The sequence below is a fragment of the Otolemur garnettii genome, unplaced genomic scaffold, assembly GCF_000181295.1.
Source record: "Otolemur garnettii isolate 467f Iridium unplaced genomic scaffold, OtoGar3 scaffold00060, whole genome shotgun sequence".
NCBI lineage: Eukaryota > Metazoa > Chordata > Mammalia > Primates > Galagidae > Otolemur > Otolemur garnettii.
The window spans coordinates 1,213,753-1,227,427 of NW_003852455.1; the positions used below are offsets into that span (position 1 = coordinate 1,213,753).

The 13,675-nt window shown below is 36.3% G+C and overlaps 1 protein-coding gene across 6 annotated transcripts in view; it reads right to left on the reverse strand.

Moving 5' to 3' along the window:
* DLG1 (discs large MAGUK scaffold protein 1) overlaps positions 1-13,675 on the reverse strand; it is a 322,247-nt gene that overhangs the window by 153,352 nt on the left and 155,220 nt on the right. For 3 of the 6 annotated variants that reach the window (XM_023514825.1, XM_023514824.1, XM_023514822.1), the window contains exon 6: positions 2,908-3,006. The exons of the other annotated variants lie outside the window; for them this stretch is intronic. In XM_023514825.1, the coding sequence (XP_023370593.1) occupies positions 2,908-3,006 (99 nt within the window). The remainder of the gene's footprint in view (positions 1-2,907; positions 3,007-13,675) is intronic. 6 annotated transcript variants of the gene reach the window in all.

Sequence of the window (13,675 nt, forward strand, 5' to 3'; positions counted from 1 at the left end):
AAAAAAAATCTAAAGTGTATCTAAAATCTAAACTCAGAACAAATAGGCCTTTTTCTTGTGTATATATTCTATTTATAAAAACTTATTCTTTAGTTTAATGTTTCAAAGAAATATGAATTAACAGTAATATCACGAACACCTAAGATTATGTACTAGCTAATATGCTGAGTATTTCACACGGATTAATTATCCTTTCAATCACCATAAAACGCCTCAAGTTAGTACTACTCTCAATCTTTGGTATTATAGATGAGTTAACATGCTCAGTGTTGGCCAGGTGTGATGGCTTAAGTCTGTAATCTTCTTATTCTGGGAACTCAAGGCCAGAGGATTGCTTGACATCAGGACTTTGAGACCAATCTATATAAGAGTAAGACCCCATCTCTACTAAAATCAGAAAAAATTAGCTGGTGTTGTGGCAGGTACCTGTAGTTGTGGCTACCTGGGAGGCTGGGGCAGGAGGATTGCTTGAACCCAGGAGTTTGACATTGCTGTGAGCTAGGTTGACTCCATGATTCTCTATCTTGGGCAACAAAGTGAGAATGTCTCAAAAAAACTTAAAACAAAACAAAATCCAGCAAAAACACTCCCCTCCAAAAAAAACCCCAAAAAACAAAAAACCCCATGGTCAGTGTGGTTAAGTAAACTGCTCAAAGTTATATAGCTAGTTAGTGGAATTCCAAACCAGGTCAATCTGATTCTAAAACCTATTATTTTTAACTATTATATAAGGCAATGGAATGTATCAAAAATTTCTAAGTGTAGTAGGAATGCTAAATTAGGGACACATCAAGTAACAAAAGAGAGAATTCTGAATAGGAAAAGGTAAGCTTCCAACTAAATATGTGTATAAGAATTGAGAATGGTTCAAAATCTCAAAAGATTCCAGAAAAATATTTTAACATCAAAAGGTTGACAGAAGTGGCAAAAGTCAAATAAATGTTCAGTTCTATTTCACACAAAAATGATAACAATAAACCTTGTATACTTGGAAAGATGTTGCATCATTATGATGTTACAATAATCCTTAGCTGCTGAGTTAGAATTACATTCTACTTATAAATTTCTTCTCTGCAATATAAAGAGAATAATATATCCATTTGGATTTATTTATTCAGTTCTTGGTGTTTTTATCAAGATTTAAGTTTCAGTAATTTTCACAAAGGGTCAAAGATTACATAGAAGTAGTAATATCATACTTGCCACAATTCAGTCTTGTTATTATAGTAATATTATAATGAAGCCATAGCAATATTATAATTTTTCCCTAGAATCCTATTGTTTATAAATGTTCCCATTGATTTCTATTTTTTAGGAGAGGAGAAGAACATTGACAGGTGAATAATGATAGTTGCTATCTGATTTCTTTCTGTTGGGACTTATTTTGAAACTACATTTATACAGTAAACATGTTTACTGAGTTTTCTGCTACAGAACATTAACAAAAAATATATATAGGAACACATTTATTTACACTTTAAATGAGAGAGCTCTTTCTGACCAAAGATCATAATTATTATTATACTTAAAAATACTATCATTATTTTGACTTTAGATAACTATTGAAAGGGCAATTAATATCTCAAGAAACTACCTCTTGGAACTAGTAAAACTCTGAACACAAAAGAAAAAATCAGATTTTCTAATATTTGGTTAAGTGTTACATACAAATTTTTAAATAAATTTTTATTTTCAATAGTTTCAGATTTACAGAAAAGTTGTGAAGATAACACAAGAATTCTTATATGTGGGTCACTATGAAAGTTTTGAGACAGACTATATTACAGTTCATTATTTCATTTCCAAGAGACACTGTCAATAGCATCCTTACTTTTTTTTTTTTTTTTTTTTGAGACAGAGTCTCACTTTGTCACCCTTGGTAGAATGATGTGACATCATAGCTTTCACAGCAACCTCAAACTCTTGGGCTCAAGAGATAGATCTTCTTGCCTCAGCCTCATGAGTAACTGGGACTACAGGCACCCACTACAATGCCCAGCTATTTTTTAGAGGTAGGGTATCACTCTGGCTCAGGCTGGTCTTAAACTCTTGAGCTCAAGCAATCCACTTGCCTTGGCCTCCCAAAGCGCTAGGATTAAAAGTGTGAGACACTGTGCCCAGCCTCAACAGCATCCATTCTGATTCACCCATGCAAGTTTCTTTCTTCTTCTTCTTTTTTTTTTTTTGAGACAGTGTCTTGCTATTTTTCTGTTGCAGTTGTCACTGTTGCTTTAGCTGACCTGGGATGGGTTTCAACCCACCAACTTTGGTGTATGTGGCTGGGGCCGTAACCACTGTGGTATGGTTGCCAAGCTACCCATACAAGTTTCAACTTGCTTGGCTGATAGGTGTTGCTGGGAAGGTTTCAATTGTTTTCATCTGCATGTATGTTATGTTTCTTGATTTTTGTGTATCTTGAAATTTTCATAATGACGTATACTCCAGTTATACTGGTTATTATTTGTAGCTAATAAATAACAGATAAAAGACTATTTCTAAAGAAGATAAATACATATTGAACAATAAACTACCATATAAAATGATACGTCAAGTATAATAACAGGAGTACAATGATTTTTTTCTATCTTTGGAAAAAAAAATTTCCCATTGCAAAAATATTTAAAAACTATCTTAACAAGACATATGTCAAAAGGCATGTATAGCTAAAGAGGTTCAATATTATGAAGATGAGTTTAGAATGTGTTCTATTTCATGGACAACCTAATGAAATGGCAAATGCTGAACCCATTTTATATTAAATGCCAAATATTTCCTAAAAAATACGAACCGAAGCTCAAAATAAATTACCAAGGCTAACAAAAAACAGTTAAAACAGTTTTCAAAGATTACAAACAAAACATTAAAAGCAAATAAAAACTTTATAAAGAAAAAGAAACTAATAAAAACCTGTGGTATGGTGGGTAGGATGACAGTATTCTCAGCAGGGACTGGCAGGACAGGGATCACAGGGACAGTGGGAGAAGAGGGAGGAACAGCTTCTGTTGGCTAAAAATCATCAATACAAAATATCAGGAAAAACACCAAAATAAAAGAGAACACATAACAGAAGGTTATACCATAAAGATAAATTATAATTTTCAGAAACAACAAAGAAACAGGCAAAATATTAACATAGTATTTTAATTTAAATGAGACAATGCTCTGCAGAAATTGTTTTAGGTATAATTATACCTCCAATAATAATTTTAACATATCTATAGTTAAAATGAGTGACTAGTCTTTACATGTTTCAATGGAAATACAAAAGATAATCACTTACAATAGTCCTCCTGTAGGAGACAAGAAACTTGCTTCATAGAGTACAAAATATTTTTCTAGCACTTATTATATATTTGAATACAAAGAGGAAAACAGACAAATAACCAAAAGTAATTTTATTAGGCTGTCAGGCAGACAATGAGAATTTATAAATCCACATTTATAAGAGATCAAATTAGTCAATCAAAATTTATTTAAAATGTATGGAGTCTCTTCAACAATGGTGCTGAGACAACTGGATATCCACATGCAAAGAATGCAGTTGGACCTCTACCTCTTATCGTACAAACATAAAAATTAACTCAAAACAGGGCGGCGCCTGCGGCTCAGTGAGTAGGGTGCTGGCCCTATGTGCTGGCCTGGCTCTGGCCAAACTGCAACAACAACAAAAAAATAGCCAGGCGTTGTGGCAGGCACCTGTAATCCCAGCTACTTGGGAGGCTGAGGCAGGAGAATCACCTAGGTCCAGGAGCTGGAGGTTGCTGTGAGCTGTGATGCCACAGCACTATACCAAGGGTGACAAAGGAGACTCTGTCTCCACAAAAAATAAATAAATAAATAAATAAAAATTAAATCAAAATAGATCAAATATGAGATCTAAATATGAGACCTAAAACCATGAAACTCTCAGAAGAAAACACAGGGGTAAATCTTCATTTGCCTTGGGTTTGGCAATGTATTATTAGATATGTCATCAAAGATATACATAACAGGAAAAAAAATTATATCTCATCAGAATTAAAACCTTTTCTACACCAAAGGGCATTATTTAAGAAAGGAAACAAACAACCTGTAGAATGTGAGGAAATATCTGCAAATCAGACATCTGGAAGGGTTTAATATTCAGAATATTTAAAGAACTCCTACAACTCAACAATAAAAAAAATAACTTGACAACCCAATTAAAAAAGTGGGTTAAAGACTTCAATAGAAGTTTCTGCAAAGAAGATATACAACTGGCCAAAAAAGCACATGAAAAGATGTTTAACATCATTAGTTACTAGGGAAATGCAAATTAAAGTTATACTGAGATATCACTTCATACTTACTAGGGAGATACACTATAATTAAAACAAAATACAACAAAGTAACAAATGGTGGCAAGGATGTGGAAAAAGTGGAACCCTCACATTCTGCTGATGAAAATATAAAATGGTACTGTCTCTGTGGCAAAGTTTGGTAGTTCCATATAAACCTAACCACATCATTAGCATATGACCCAGCAATTCTACTCCTAGGTATATATACAAAACAAGTGAAAACAAGGACCCAAATAATTGTATGCCAATCTCCAATGAAGTGTTATTCACCAACAGCAAAAAGTGGAAACAAATCAACTGGTTATCAGCAGATCAATGATAACATAAACAAATGTGGTTATGTACATACAATGGATATTCAGGGTAAAAAGGGAATAAAATTCTGATACATGCTAAAGACAGATGAATCTTGAAAACACTGAGCTAAGTTAAATTAGCCAGATACAAATGAACAAATGATTCTACTCAAATCATTAGTAAGTTTTATTATATATATTTTACCACACTAGAAAAAAATTCCAAAAACTTTTTAAAAATGCATGAAAACATGTCCTCTCACACTGCTGTTACATATATAAATTCATACATACTTTAGTAAAATCAACTTGGCAATAAATATCTAGAGCTTTAAAAATGTCTAAACTTGAGGTAGAGCAAGATGGTGGAGGAAAGACATCTTAGCAGCCCCTCGTGGTAAGACAGGGTAGAGAAGACTCCAGCCACCTCTGGCTGGGGTGTACTTCCCAGAAACATCACTCATGGGAAACAGTGAAATAGCAGGGAACTTCAGGAGCCAGTGGTGGGGAGAAAGCCAGGAGCAGTAGAATACTGGCACAGAAGGTGAGTGCCTGGGGGTGGGCAGAGGTTGGTTGGCCCTCAGGTGGAAGGCTAGAGAATGGGATGGCCTATCCTGCAGTATTTTTTTCTTGCACTTGGGGGCTCGCTGGAGCTGTTTTGGAAGGACTTAAACAAGTCAATGTACTTCAATAGCTCCTGGTGACCAGAACTGAACCACCAGGTGGGATGGAACTTGCATGAGTTCAGCTACTAGCAAGGCCCCACCACTATGAGAGGGCAACCTGGGAGGTACACCCTGCAGGGTGCTAGTATGTGACCAGCTCTGGTGTACCTGCTGAGCTTGGGCGCTTACCCTTGGGGTGAGTTGGGCAGCTCCCACATCCCTAGGAAAGCCACTTTGTGGCCAAGGGGGCACTGGAAGGTTGAAGCATGTCTCCTGATTAGTCTGGCAAGAGCTTTAGGCTTCTATCCCTGTGGGGACTGAATGCTAGTGAAGCAACCACACACTGATTGAGGACAAATAAATCAGGAAGATAGGACAGGATCTCCTTGGCAACTAGACAGTGGCTTTTGCCCCCCATTTTACACAGCAAAACCGATGTGTATGTTTTGTGACTCCTAACTCCAAAGTGCCACCTGGTGTTCAGGCACTATGTTGCATTATGAACCTTTTTTCCTCTTTTTCCCTATCTTCTTGGAATACTAGCTGAACTCTGGGCAATATTTTGTTTAGTTTCAATTTTCTGCTTAGTTCTTTTTCTTTTGTTGTATTTTTATTTTTTCATTTTTACTTTCATCAATAGCCAGGGTTCCATTTTTGCTATGGTTTTTCTGCCCCTTTTATTCCTTCTTTCTTTTCTACTTCTCTCCTTTTCCCTCTCTTTTGGTAGTTATTTTTTTACTTTTTTCATCTTTCCAAATAAATTTCTCAAACAACTAAGATATTCCTTTTTCATTCTTATACTTTACATTTTTCTTTCTATTCTCTTCTCTTCCTTTCGGCACTATACCAAAAGGACACTTCAACACCTAACCACAGAGAAAAGGTAATTGAAAATGGAGAAAAAAGTGAGTAAAAAGACTAGGAGAAGAAAGTGAAGAAGAAAACACACATGAAAAGGAAACAAAAGAAAAATTCTGGCACCACGAAAAAGCAGAACAGAGCAGCCCCCAAGGGGATCATTAGGTACCTACCACAGAGGATTCTATCTATAAAGAAATTATGGAAATGATAGAAAGAGAATTTAAAATGTGGATGGAAAAAATAATGGAGAGAACTGAAGGGAAAGTGGAAAATCAACAAAAGTAAGTCTAAAAGTTGACCCAAATAATGAATGAAAGACATGAAGAAATTAGGAAATTTAAGGAATTAATGAAATTAATTAGAAATTATCAGAGTTTAGGCTCGGCGCCTATAGCTCAGCCGGCTAAGGCGCCAGCCACGTACACCTAAGGTGGCGGGTTCGAATCCCCAGCCCGGACCCGCCAAACAACAATGATGGCTGCAACCAAAAAATAGCCGGGCGTTGTGGCGGGCGCCTGTGGTCCCAGCTACTTGGGAGGCGGAGGCAAGAGACTCGCTTGAGCCCAGGAGTTGGAAGTTGCTGTGAGCTGTAATGCCACGGCACTCTACCCAGGGGGACAGCTTGAGGCTCTGTCTAAAAAAAAAAAAAAAAAAGAAATTATCAGAGTTTAAGGAATTGAAGGAATCATTCAGGGAACTTAAAGATGCAGTACAAAGTATTAATAACAGATTAGATCATGGAAAAGAAACAATCTCAGGGCTAAAGCTCTTGAGCTAACTCAAGAATTCAAAGAAGCAGAACAGAAGAGAGAAAAAGCAGAGGGATTGCACAGAGAATTATGGGCCTTAACAAAGCATTCAAACATACGAAATTATAGGTTTCACAGAACAGGAGAAATGACCTAAAGGAACAGAAGTCCTACTGGAGGATTTCATAAATGAAAATTTCCCGAGCATCACCAAAGATTCTGACATACTTCCTTTAAAGAGGTATCTAATCACAGGCAGTCTCAACACAAATAGAGCCTCTCCAAGACATATTGTAATGAACCTGTTTAAAGTCAAGATAAAAGAGAAAATTCTGCAAACAGCCAAGAATAAATTATCAATTGACCTACAGGAGCAGATCCAACTGGAGACAAACAGCAGACTTTTCAACTAAAACCTTTTAAGCCAGAAGAGACTGATCATCTACTTTTTAATCTTTTTAAACAAAAGACTTTTCAGCCTGAATTCTATATCTTGCTAAACTAAGCTTCAAAATCAATGGAGAAATGAAATCTCTTACTGACATGTAAAAATTGAGGAAATTCTCCATAAGACCAGCTCAACAGGAAATACTCAGACCTGTTCTCCATACTGACCATCACAATGGACTACCAGCAAACTAAATACCCTGAAACTAAACTAGCTTCCACAATGGCTCAAAGGATAAAGGTAATCAATGAACTTACATAAAATAAAATGACTAGAACTCCACCATACTTATCAATTCTCTCAATAAATATAAATGGCTTGAACTCCCCACTGAAGAGGTATAGACTGGCTGACTAGAGAGAAAAACACATGCAGTCTCCAGGAAACATACTTAACCTTGAAGAACAAAACAAGACTCAGGGTGAAAGGCTGGCAAGCAATATTTAAGGCAAATGGAATGTGTGCCCATGTATTCACATGTATGTCCATGTATGTCCATGCATTAATCAAGGGAACAATATAACAAGAGGACATTTCAATTCTAAATATTTATGCACCCAACTTAAATGCTCTCAGATTTATGGAAAAGACCTTAAATGGTCTGAAAAATATGATATCCTACAACTTCATAATAACTGGGGAGCTTAATATCTGTCTTAGAGAACTGGACAGATCCTCTAAACACAAACTCAACAAAGAAACAAGAGACTTAAATGGAACTTTAGAACAACTGGTCTTAACCGACATATATAGAATATACCATCCCAAAGTGAATGAATATACATTCGTCTTGTCAGCCCATGGATCATACTCCAAAAAGAACAACTGGTCTTAACTGACATATATAGAATATACCATCCCAAAGTGAATGAATATACATTCTTCTTGTCAGCCCATGGATCATACTCCAAAATAGATCATACCCTAGGACAGGCATCCTCAAACTAAGGCCTGTGGGCCACATGCAGCCCGCCTAGGAGATTTATTCGGCCTGCTGTTTTTTTTTTTTTTTTTGCCGCCGCTGCCTGTCTTGCTTATTAGCAGCCGACTTGTCCCAGGGCTTGGAGTCTGGCCCTCCAACGGTCTGAAGGACAGTGAACTGGCCCCGTGTTTAAAAAGTTTGAGGATCCCTACCCTAGGACATAAATCAAACCTGAACAAGAGCAAAAGAACTGAACTTTCATAAACTTGTATCTTTTTAGATCACAAGGCAATAAAGGTGGAAATCAACTCCAACAAAAATTTTCATCCCCACACAAAGTCATGGAAACAAAACCACCTCATGCTGAATAGCAATTCCTTCAAGGAATTGATAAAGGAAGAAATCTTTAACTTCTTCGAATATAACACAGTGAAGACAAAAGCCACCAAAACTTGTGGGACACTGCAAAAAGCAATCCTAAGAGGGAGTTTTCTCATTAGAGGCTTACATCTGAGCACATCAGCAACCTAATGGATCATCTCAAAGAAATAAAAAAGGAAGAACAATTCAATCTCAAACCTAGCAGAAGAAAATAAATAACCAATATTAAAACAGACATAAATGAAACTGAAAATAAAAGAATCATTCAGAAAATTAATGAAACAAGATGTTGGTTCTTTAAAAAGATAAAATCGATAAACCACTGGTCAGATTAACTAGAAACAGAAAAGTAAGATTTCTAATAACCTCAATCAGAAACAAAAAGGGAAATAATAACAGATATCACAGAGACACAAGAGATTATTGCAATCCTCTACCACCAAAATAAACTCACTCAGAAACTTTTCATCAAATTCCAACTTCCAAAGTGGAGAAAGGATTAAAAATGTCCAGTGGACTTTTGAAAAACTTGATACCCCAAATTCTACCAAGCTCAACAATATTCTCAATTAATGTGAATGGTTTAAATTGTCCTCTAAAGAGGCATAGGTTGGCTGACTGGATACAAAAACACAGGCCAGATATCTGCTGCATACAAGAATCTCATCTTACCTTAAAAGATAAATATAGACTCAGGGTGAAGGGATGGTCATCTATATTTCAGGCAAATGGAAATCAGAAAAAAGCAGGTGTTGCAATTTTATTCGCAGATACAACAGGCTTAATGAACAAAAGTAAGGAAAGATAAGGATGGCCACTTCATATTTGTTAAGGGTAACACTCAACATGATGAGATTTCAATTATTAACATTTATGTACCCAACCAGAATGTGCCTCAATTTATAAGAGAGACTCTAACAGACATGAGCAACTTGATTTCCAGCACCACAATATGGAGATTTTAGCACTCCTTTGGCAGTGTTGGATAGATCTTCGATTAAGAAGCTAAGCAAAGAAATTTTAGACTTAACCATTCAACAACTGGATTTAACAGACATCTACAGAACATTTCATACTAACAAAACTGAATACACATGTTTTTCTCAACATCCCATGGAACATCCTCCAAAATTGATCACATCTTAGGTCACAAGTCTAACCTCAGCAAATTTAAAAGAATAGAAATTATTTCTTGAATCTTCTTGGACCATCATGGAATAAAAGTTGAACTCAGTGGGCAGTGCCTGTGGCTCAGTGGGTAAAGCGCTGGGCCCCATATACCAAAGGTGGCAGGTTCAAACCCGACCCTATCTAAACCACAACAACAACAACAACAAAAAAGAACTCTTAACAAATAAAAGCTTCTGATACCTTTTTTAAAAAATTTTTCTTTTTTGGCTCGGCGCCTGTGGCTCAAGCGGCTAAGGCACCAGCCACATACACCTAAGGTGGTGGGTTCGAATCCCCAGCCTGGGCCCGCCAAACAACAATGATGGCTGCAACCAAAAAATGGCCCGGCGTTGTGGTGGGTGCCTGTAGTCCCAGCTACTTGGGAGGCTGAGGCAGGAGACTCGCTTGAGCCCAGGAGTTGGAGGTTGCTGTGAGTGTGATGCCATGGCACTTTACCCAGGGGGATAGCTTGAGGCTCTGTCTCAAAAAAAAAAAAAAAAATTTTTTTTCTTTTTTTTTTCTGAATGGTAACTACGTACATTAGTGCACTTCTGGGGTACAGTGTGGGGTTTTCACACACAATCCGAAACACTTCCATCAAATTGGTTAACATAGCCTTCGTGTCATTTTCTTAGTTATTATTTTAAAACGTTCACATTCTGCTCTTAGAAAGATTCACTTGTACTCTCGTAAGATAAACCTCAGAAGTGATTCCTCCAATCCCCCAACCTCCACCCATTCAAGGTTTCTGATACCTTTAAAGAAAAAAAAAATTGAACTCAGTAACAACAGTAATCTGCATACTCATACAAAAACATGGAAACTAAATAACCTTATGCTGAACGATAGCTGAGTCATATACAAGATTAAGAAGGAAATTACCAAATTTTTGGAACAAAACGATAATGAAGACATGAATTATCAGAACCTCTGGGATACTACAAAGGCAGTCCTAAGAGGGAAATTTATAGCACTGTAAGCCTTCCTCAAGAGAACGGAAAGAGAGGAGGTTAACAACTTAATGGGACATCTTAAACAACTGGAAAAGGAAGAATATTCCAATCCCAAGCCCAGCAGAAGAAAAGAAATAACCAAAATTAGAGCAGAATTAAATGAAATTAAAAAACAAAAGTATTATAAAACAGATCAATAAATCAAAAAGTTGTTTTTTTGAAAAGGTCAATGAAATAGATAAACCTTTGGTTAACTTAACCGGGAAAAAAAGAGCAAAATCTCCAATTTCATCAATCAGAAATGGTAATGATAAAATAACAACAGACTTTTCAGAAATTCAAAAAATCCTTAATAAATATTACAAGAAACTTTATTCTCAGAAATATGAAAATTTGAAGGAAACAGACCAATACTTGGAAGCATGCCACCTTTCTAGACTTAGCCAGAATGAAGTGGAAATGTTGAATAGGCCTATATCAAGTTCTGAAATAGCATCAACTATATAAAATCTCCCTAAAAAGAAAAGCCTGGGATCAGATGGCTTCACATCAGAATTCTACCAAATCTTTAAAGAGGAACTAGTACCTATTTTACTTAACCTTTTCCAAAATACAGAAAATGAAAGAATACTTACCCAACACATTCCATGAAGCAAACATTACCTTGATTCCCCAAACCAGGAAAGGACCCCAAAAGAAAAGAAAATTATAGACCAATATCATTAATGAATATTGATGCAAAAATACTCAACAAGATCCTAGCAAACAGAGTCCAGCAACACATCAAACAAATCATACCCTATAACCAAGTGGGTTTTATCTCAGGGTCTCAAGGCTTGTTCAATATACATAAATCTATAAATATAATTCATCACATAAAATTAAAAAAAAAGACCATGTGATTCTCTCAATGGATGCAGAAAAAGCTTTTGATAATATCTAGCATCCTTTTATGATCAGAACACTTAAGAAAATTGATATAGAAGGGACATTTCTTAAATTGATAGAGGCCATCTAAACAAACCCACAGCCAATATCGTATTGAATTCATTTCTACTCAGATCAGGAGATAGGTAAGGTTGCCCATTGTCTCCACTGCTTTTTAACATTGTAATGGAAGTTTTAGACACCACTTTTAGGCAAGAAAAGGCGATCAAGAGTATCCATATAGGTTCAGAGGAGATCAAACTTTCACTCTTTGCACATGATATGATTGTCTATCTGGAAAAAAACAGGGATTCTACTATAAAACTCTTAGAAGTGATCAAAGAATAACAGCAGTGTCTGAGGTTACAAAATCAACACTCATAAATCTGTAGCCTTTATATATACCAACAATAGTCAAGCTGAAAATATACTCAAGGACTCTATTCCTTTTACGGTAGTGCCAAAGAAGATGAAATATTTGGGAGTTTACCTAACAAAGGACATGAAAGATCTCTATAAAGAGAATTATGAAACTCTAAGAAAAGAAATAGCTGAAGATATTAACAAATGGAAAAACATACCATGCTCATGGCTGGGAAGAATCAACATTGTTAAAATGTCCATTCCATCCAAAGTAATATACAATTTTAATGCAATCCCTATTAAAGCTCTACTGTCATACTTTAAAGATCTCAAAAAAACAATGCTTTGTTTTATATGGAATCAGAAAAAAACCTCGAATAGCCAAGACATTACTCAGAAATAAAAACAAATCAGGAGGAATCACGCTACCAGACCTCTGACTATACTACAAATCAATAGTGATCAAAACAGCATGGTACTGGCACAAAAACAAAGAGATAGATGTATGGAACAGAACAGAGAACCAAGAGATGAACCCAGTTACTTACCATTATTTGATCTTTGATAAACCAATTAAAAACATTCAGTGGAGAAAAGATTCCCTATTTAATAAATGGTGCAGGTTAAACTGGCTGGCAACCTGAAGAAGACTGAAACTGGACCCAAACCTTTCACTATTAACTAAGATAGACTCTCACTGGATTAAAGATTTAAACTTAGGAAATGAAACTATAAAAATATTAGAAGAAAGTGCAGGGAAGACACTTGAAAAAGTTGACCTGGGAGAATATTTCATGAGAAGGACCCCCTGGGCAATTGAAGCAACACCAAAAATACATTACTGGGATCTGATCAAACTAAAAAACTTCTGCACAGCCTAGAATACAGTAAAGTAAGCAGATAGCACTCAGAATGGGAGAAGTTATCTGCAGGTTATGTCTCCAACAAAGGTTAATAATCAGAATTGACAGAGAACTCAAATGTATTAGCAAGAAAAGAACAGCAATCCCATCTCAGGGTAGGCAAGGAACTTGAAGAGAAACTTCTCTGAAGAAGACAGGTGCATGGCCTACAGATATATGAAAAAATGCTCATCATCCTTAATCATCAAGGAAATGCAAATCAAAACCACTTTGAGATATCATCTAACTCCAGTAAGATTAGTGCACCTCATAAAATCCCCAAACCAGAGATGTTGGTATGGCTGTGGAGAAAAGGGAACACTTCTGCTCTGCTGGTGGGAATGCAAACTATTAAGTTCCTTTTGGAAAGAAGTTTAGAGATCACTTAGGGATCTAAAAACAGATCTGCCATTCAATCCTACAATTCCTCTACTAGGTACATCCAGAAGACCAAAAATCACTTTATAACAAAGATACCTGAACCAGAATGTTTATTGCAGCCCAATTCATAATTGCTAAGTCGTGGAAGAAGCCCAAGTGCCCATCTAGCCATGAATGGACTAAGAAATCATGGTATATGTATACCATGGAATATTATGCAGCCTTAAAAAAGATGGACACTTGGGTCAGCACCTGTGGCTCAAGTGGCTAAGGCGCCAGCCACATACACCTAAGGTGGCGGGTTTGAATCCAGCCTGGGCCCACCAAACAACAATGAC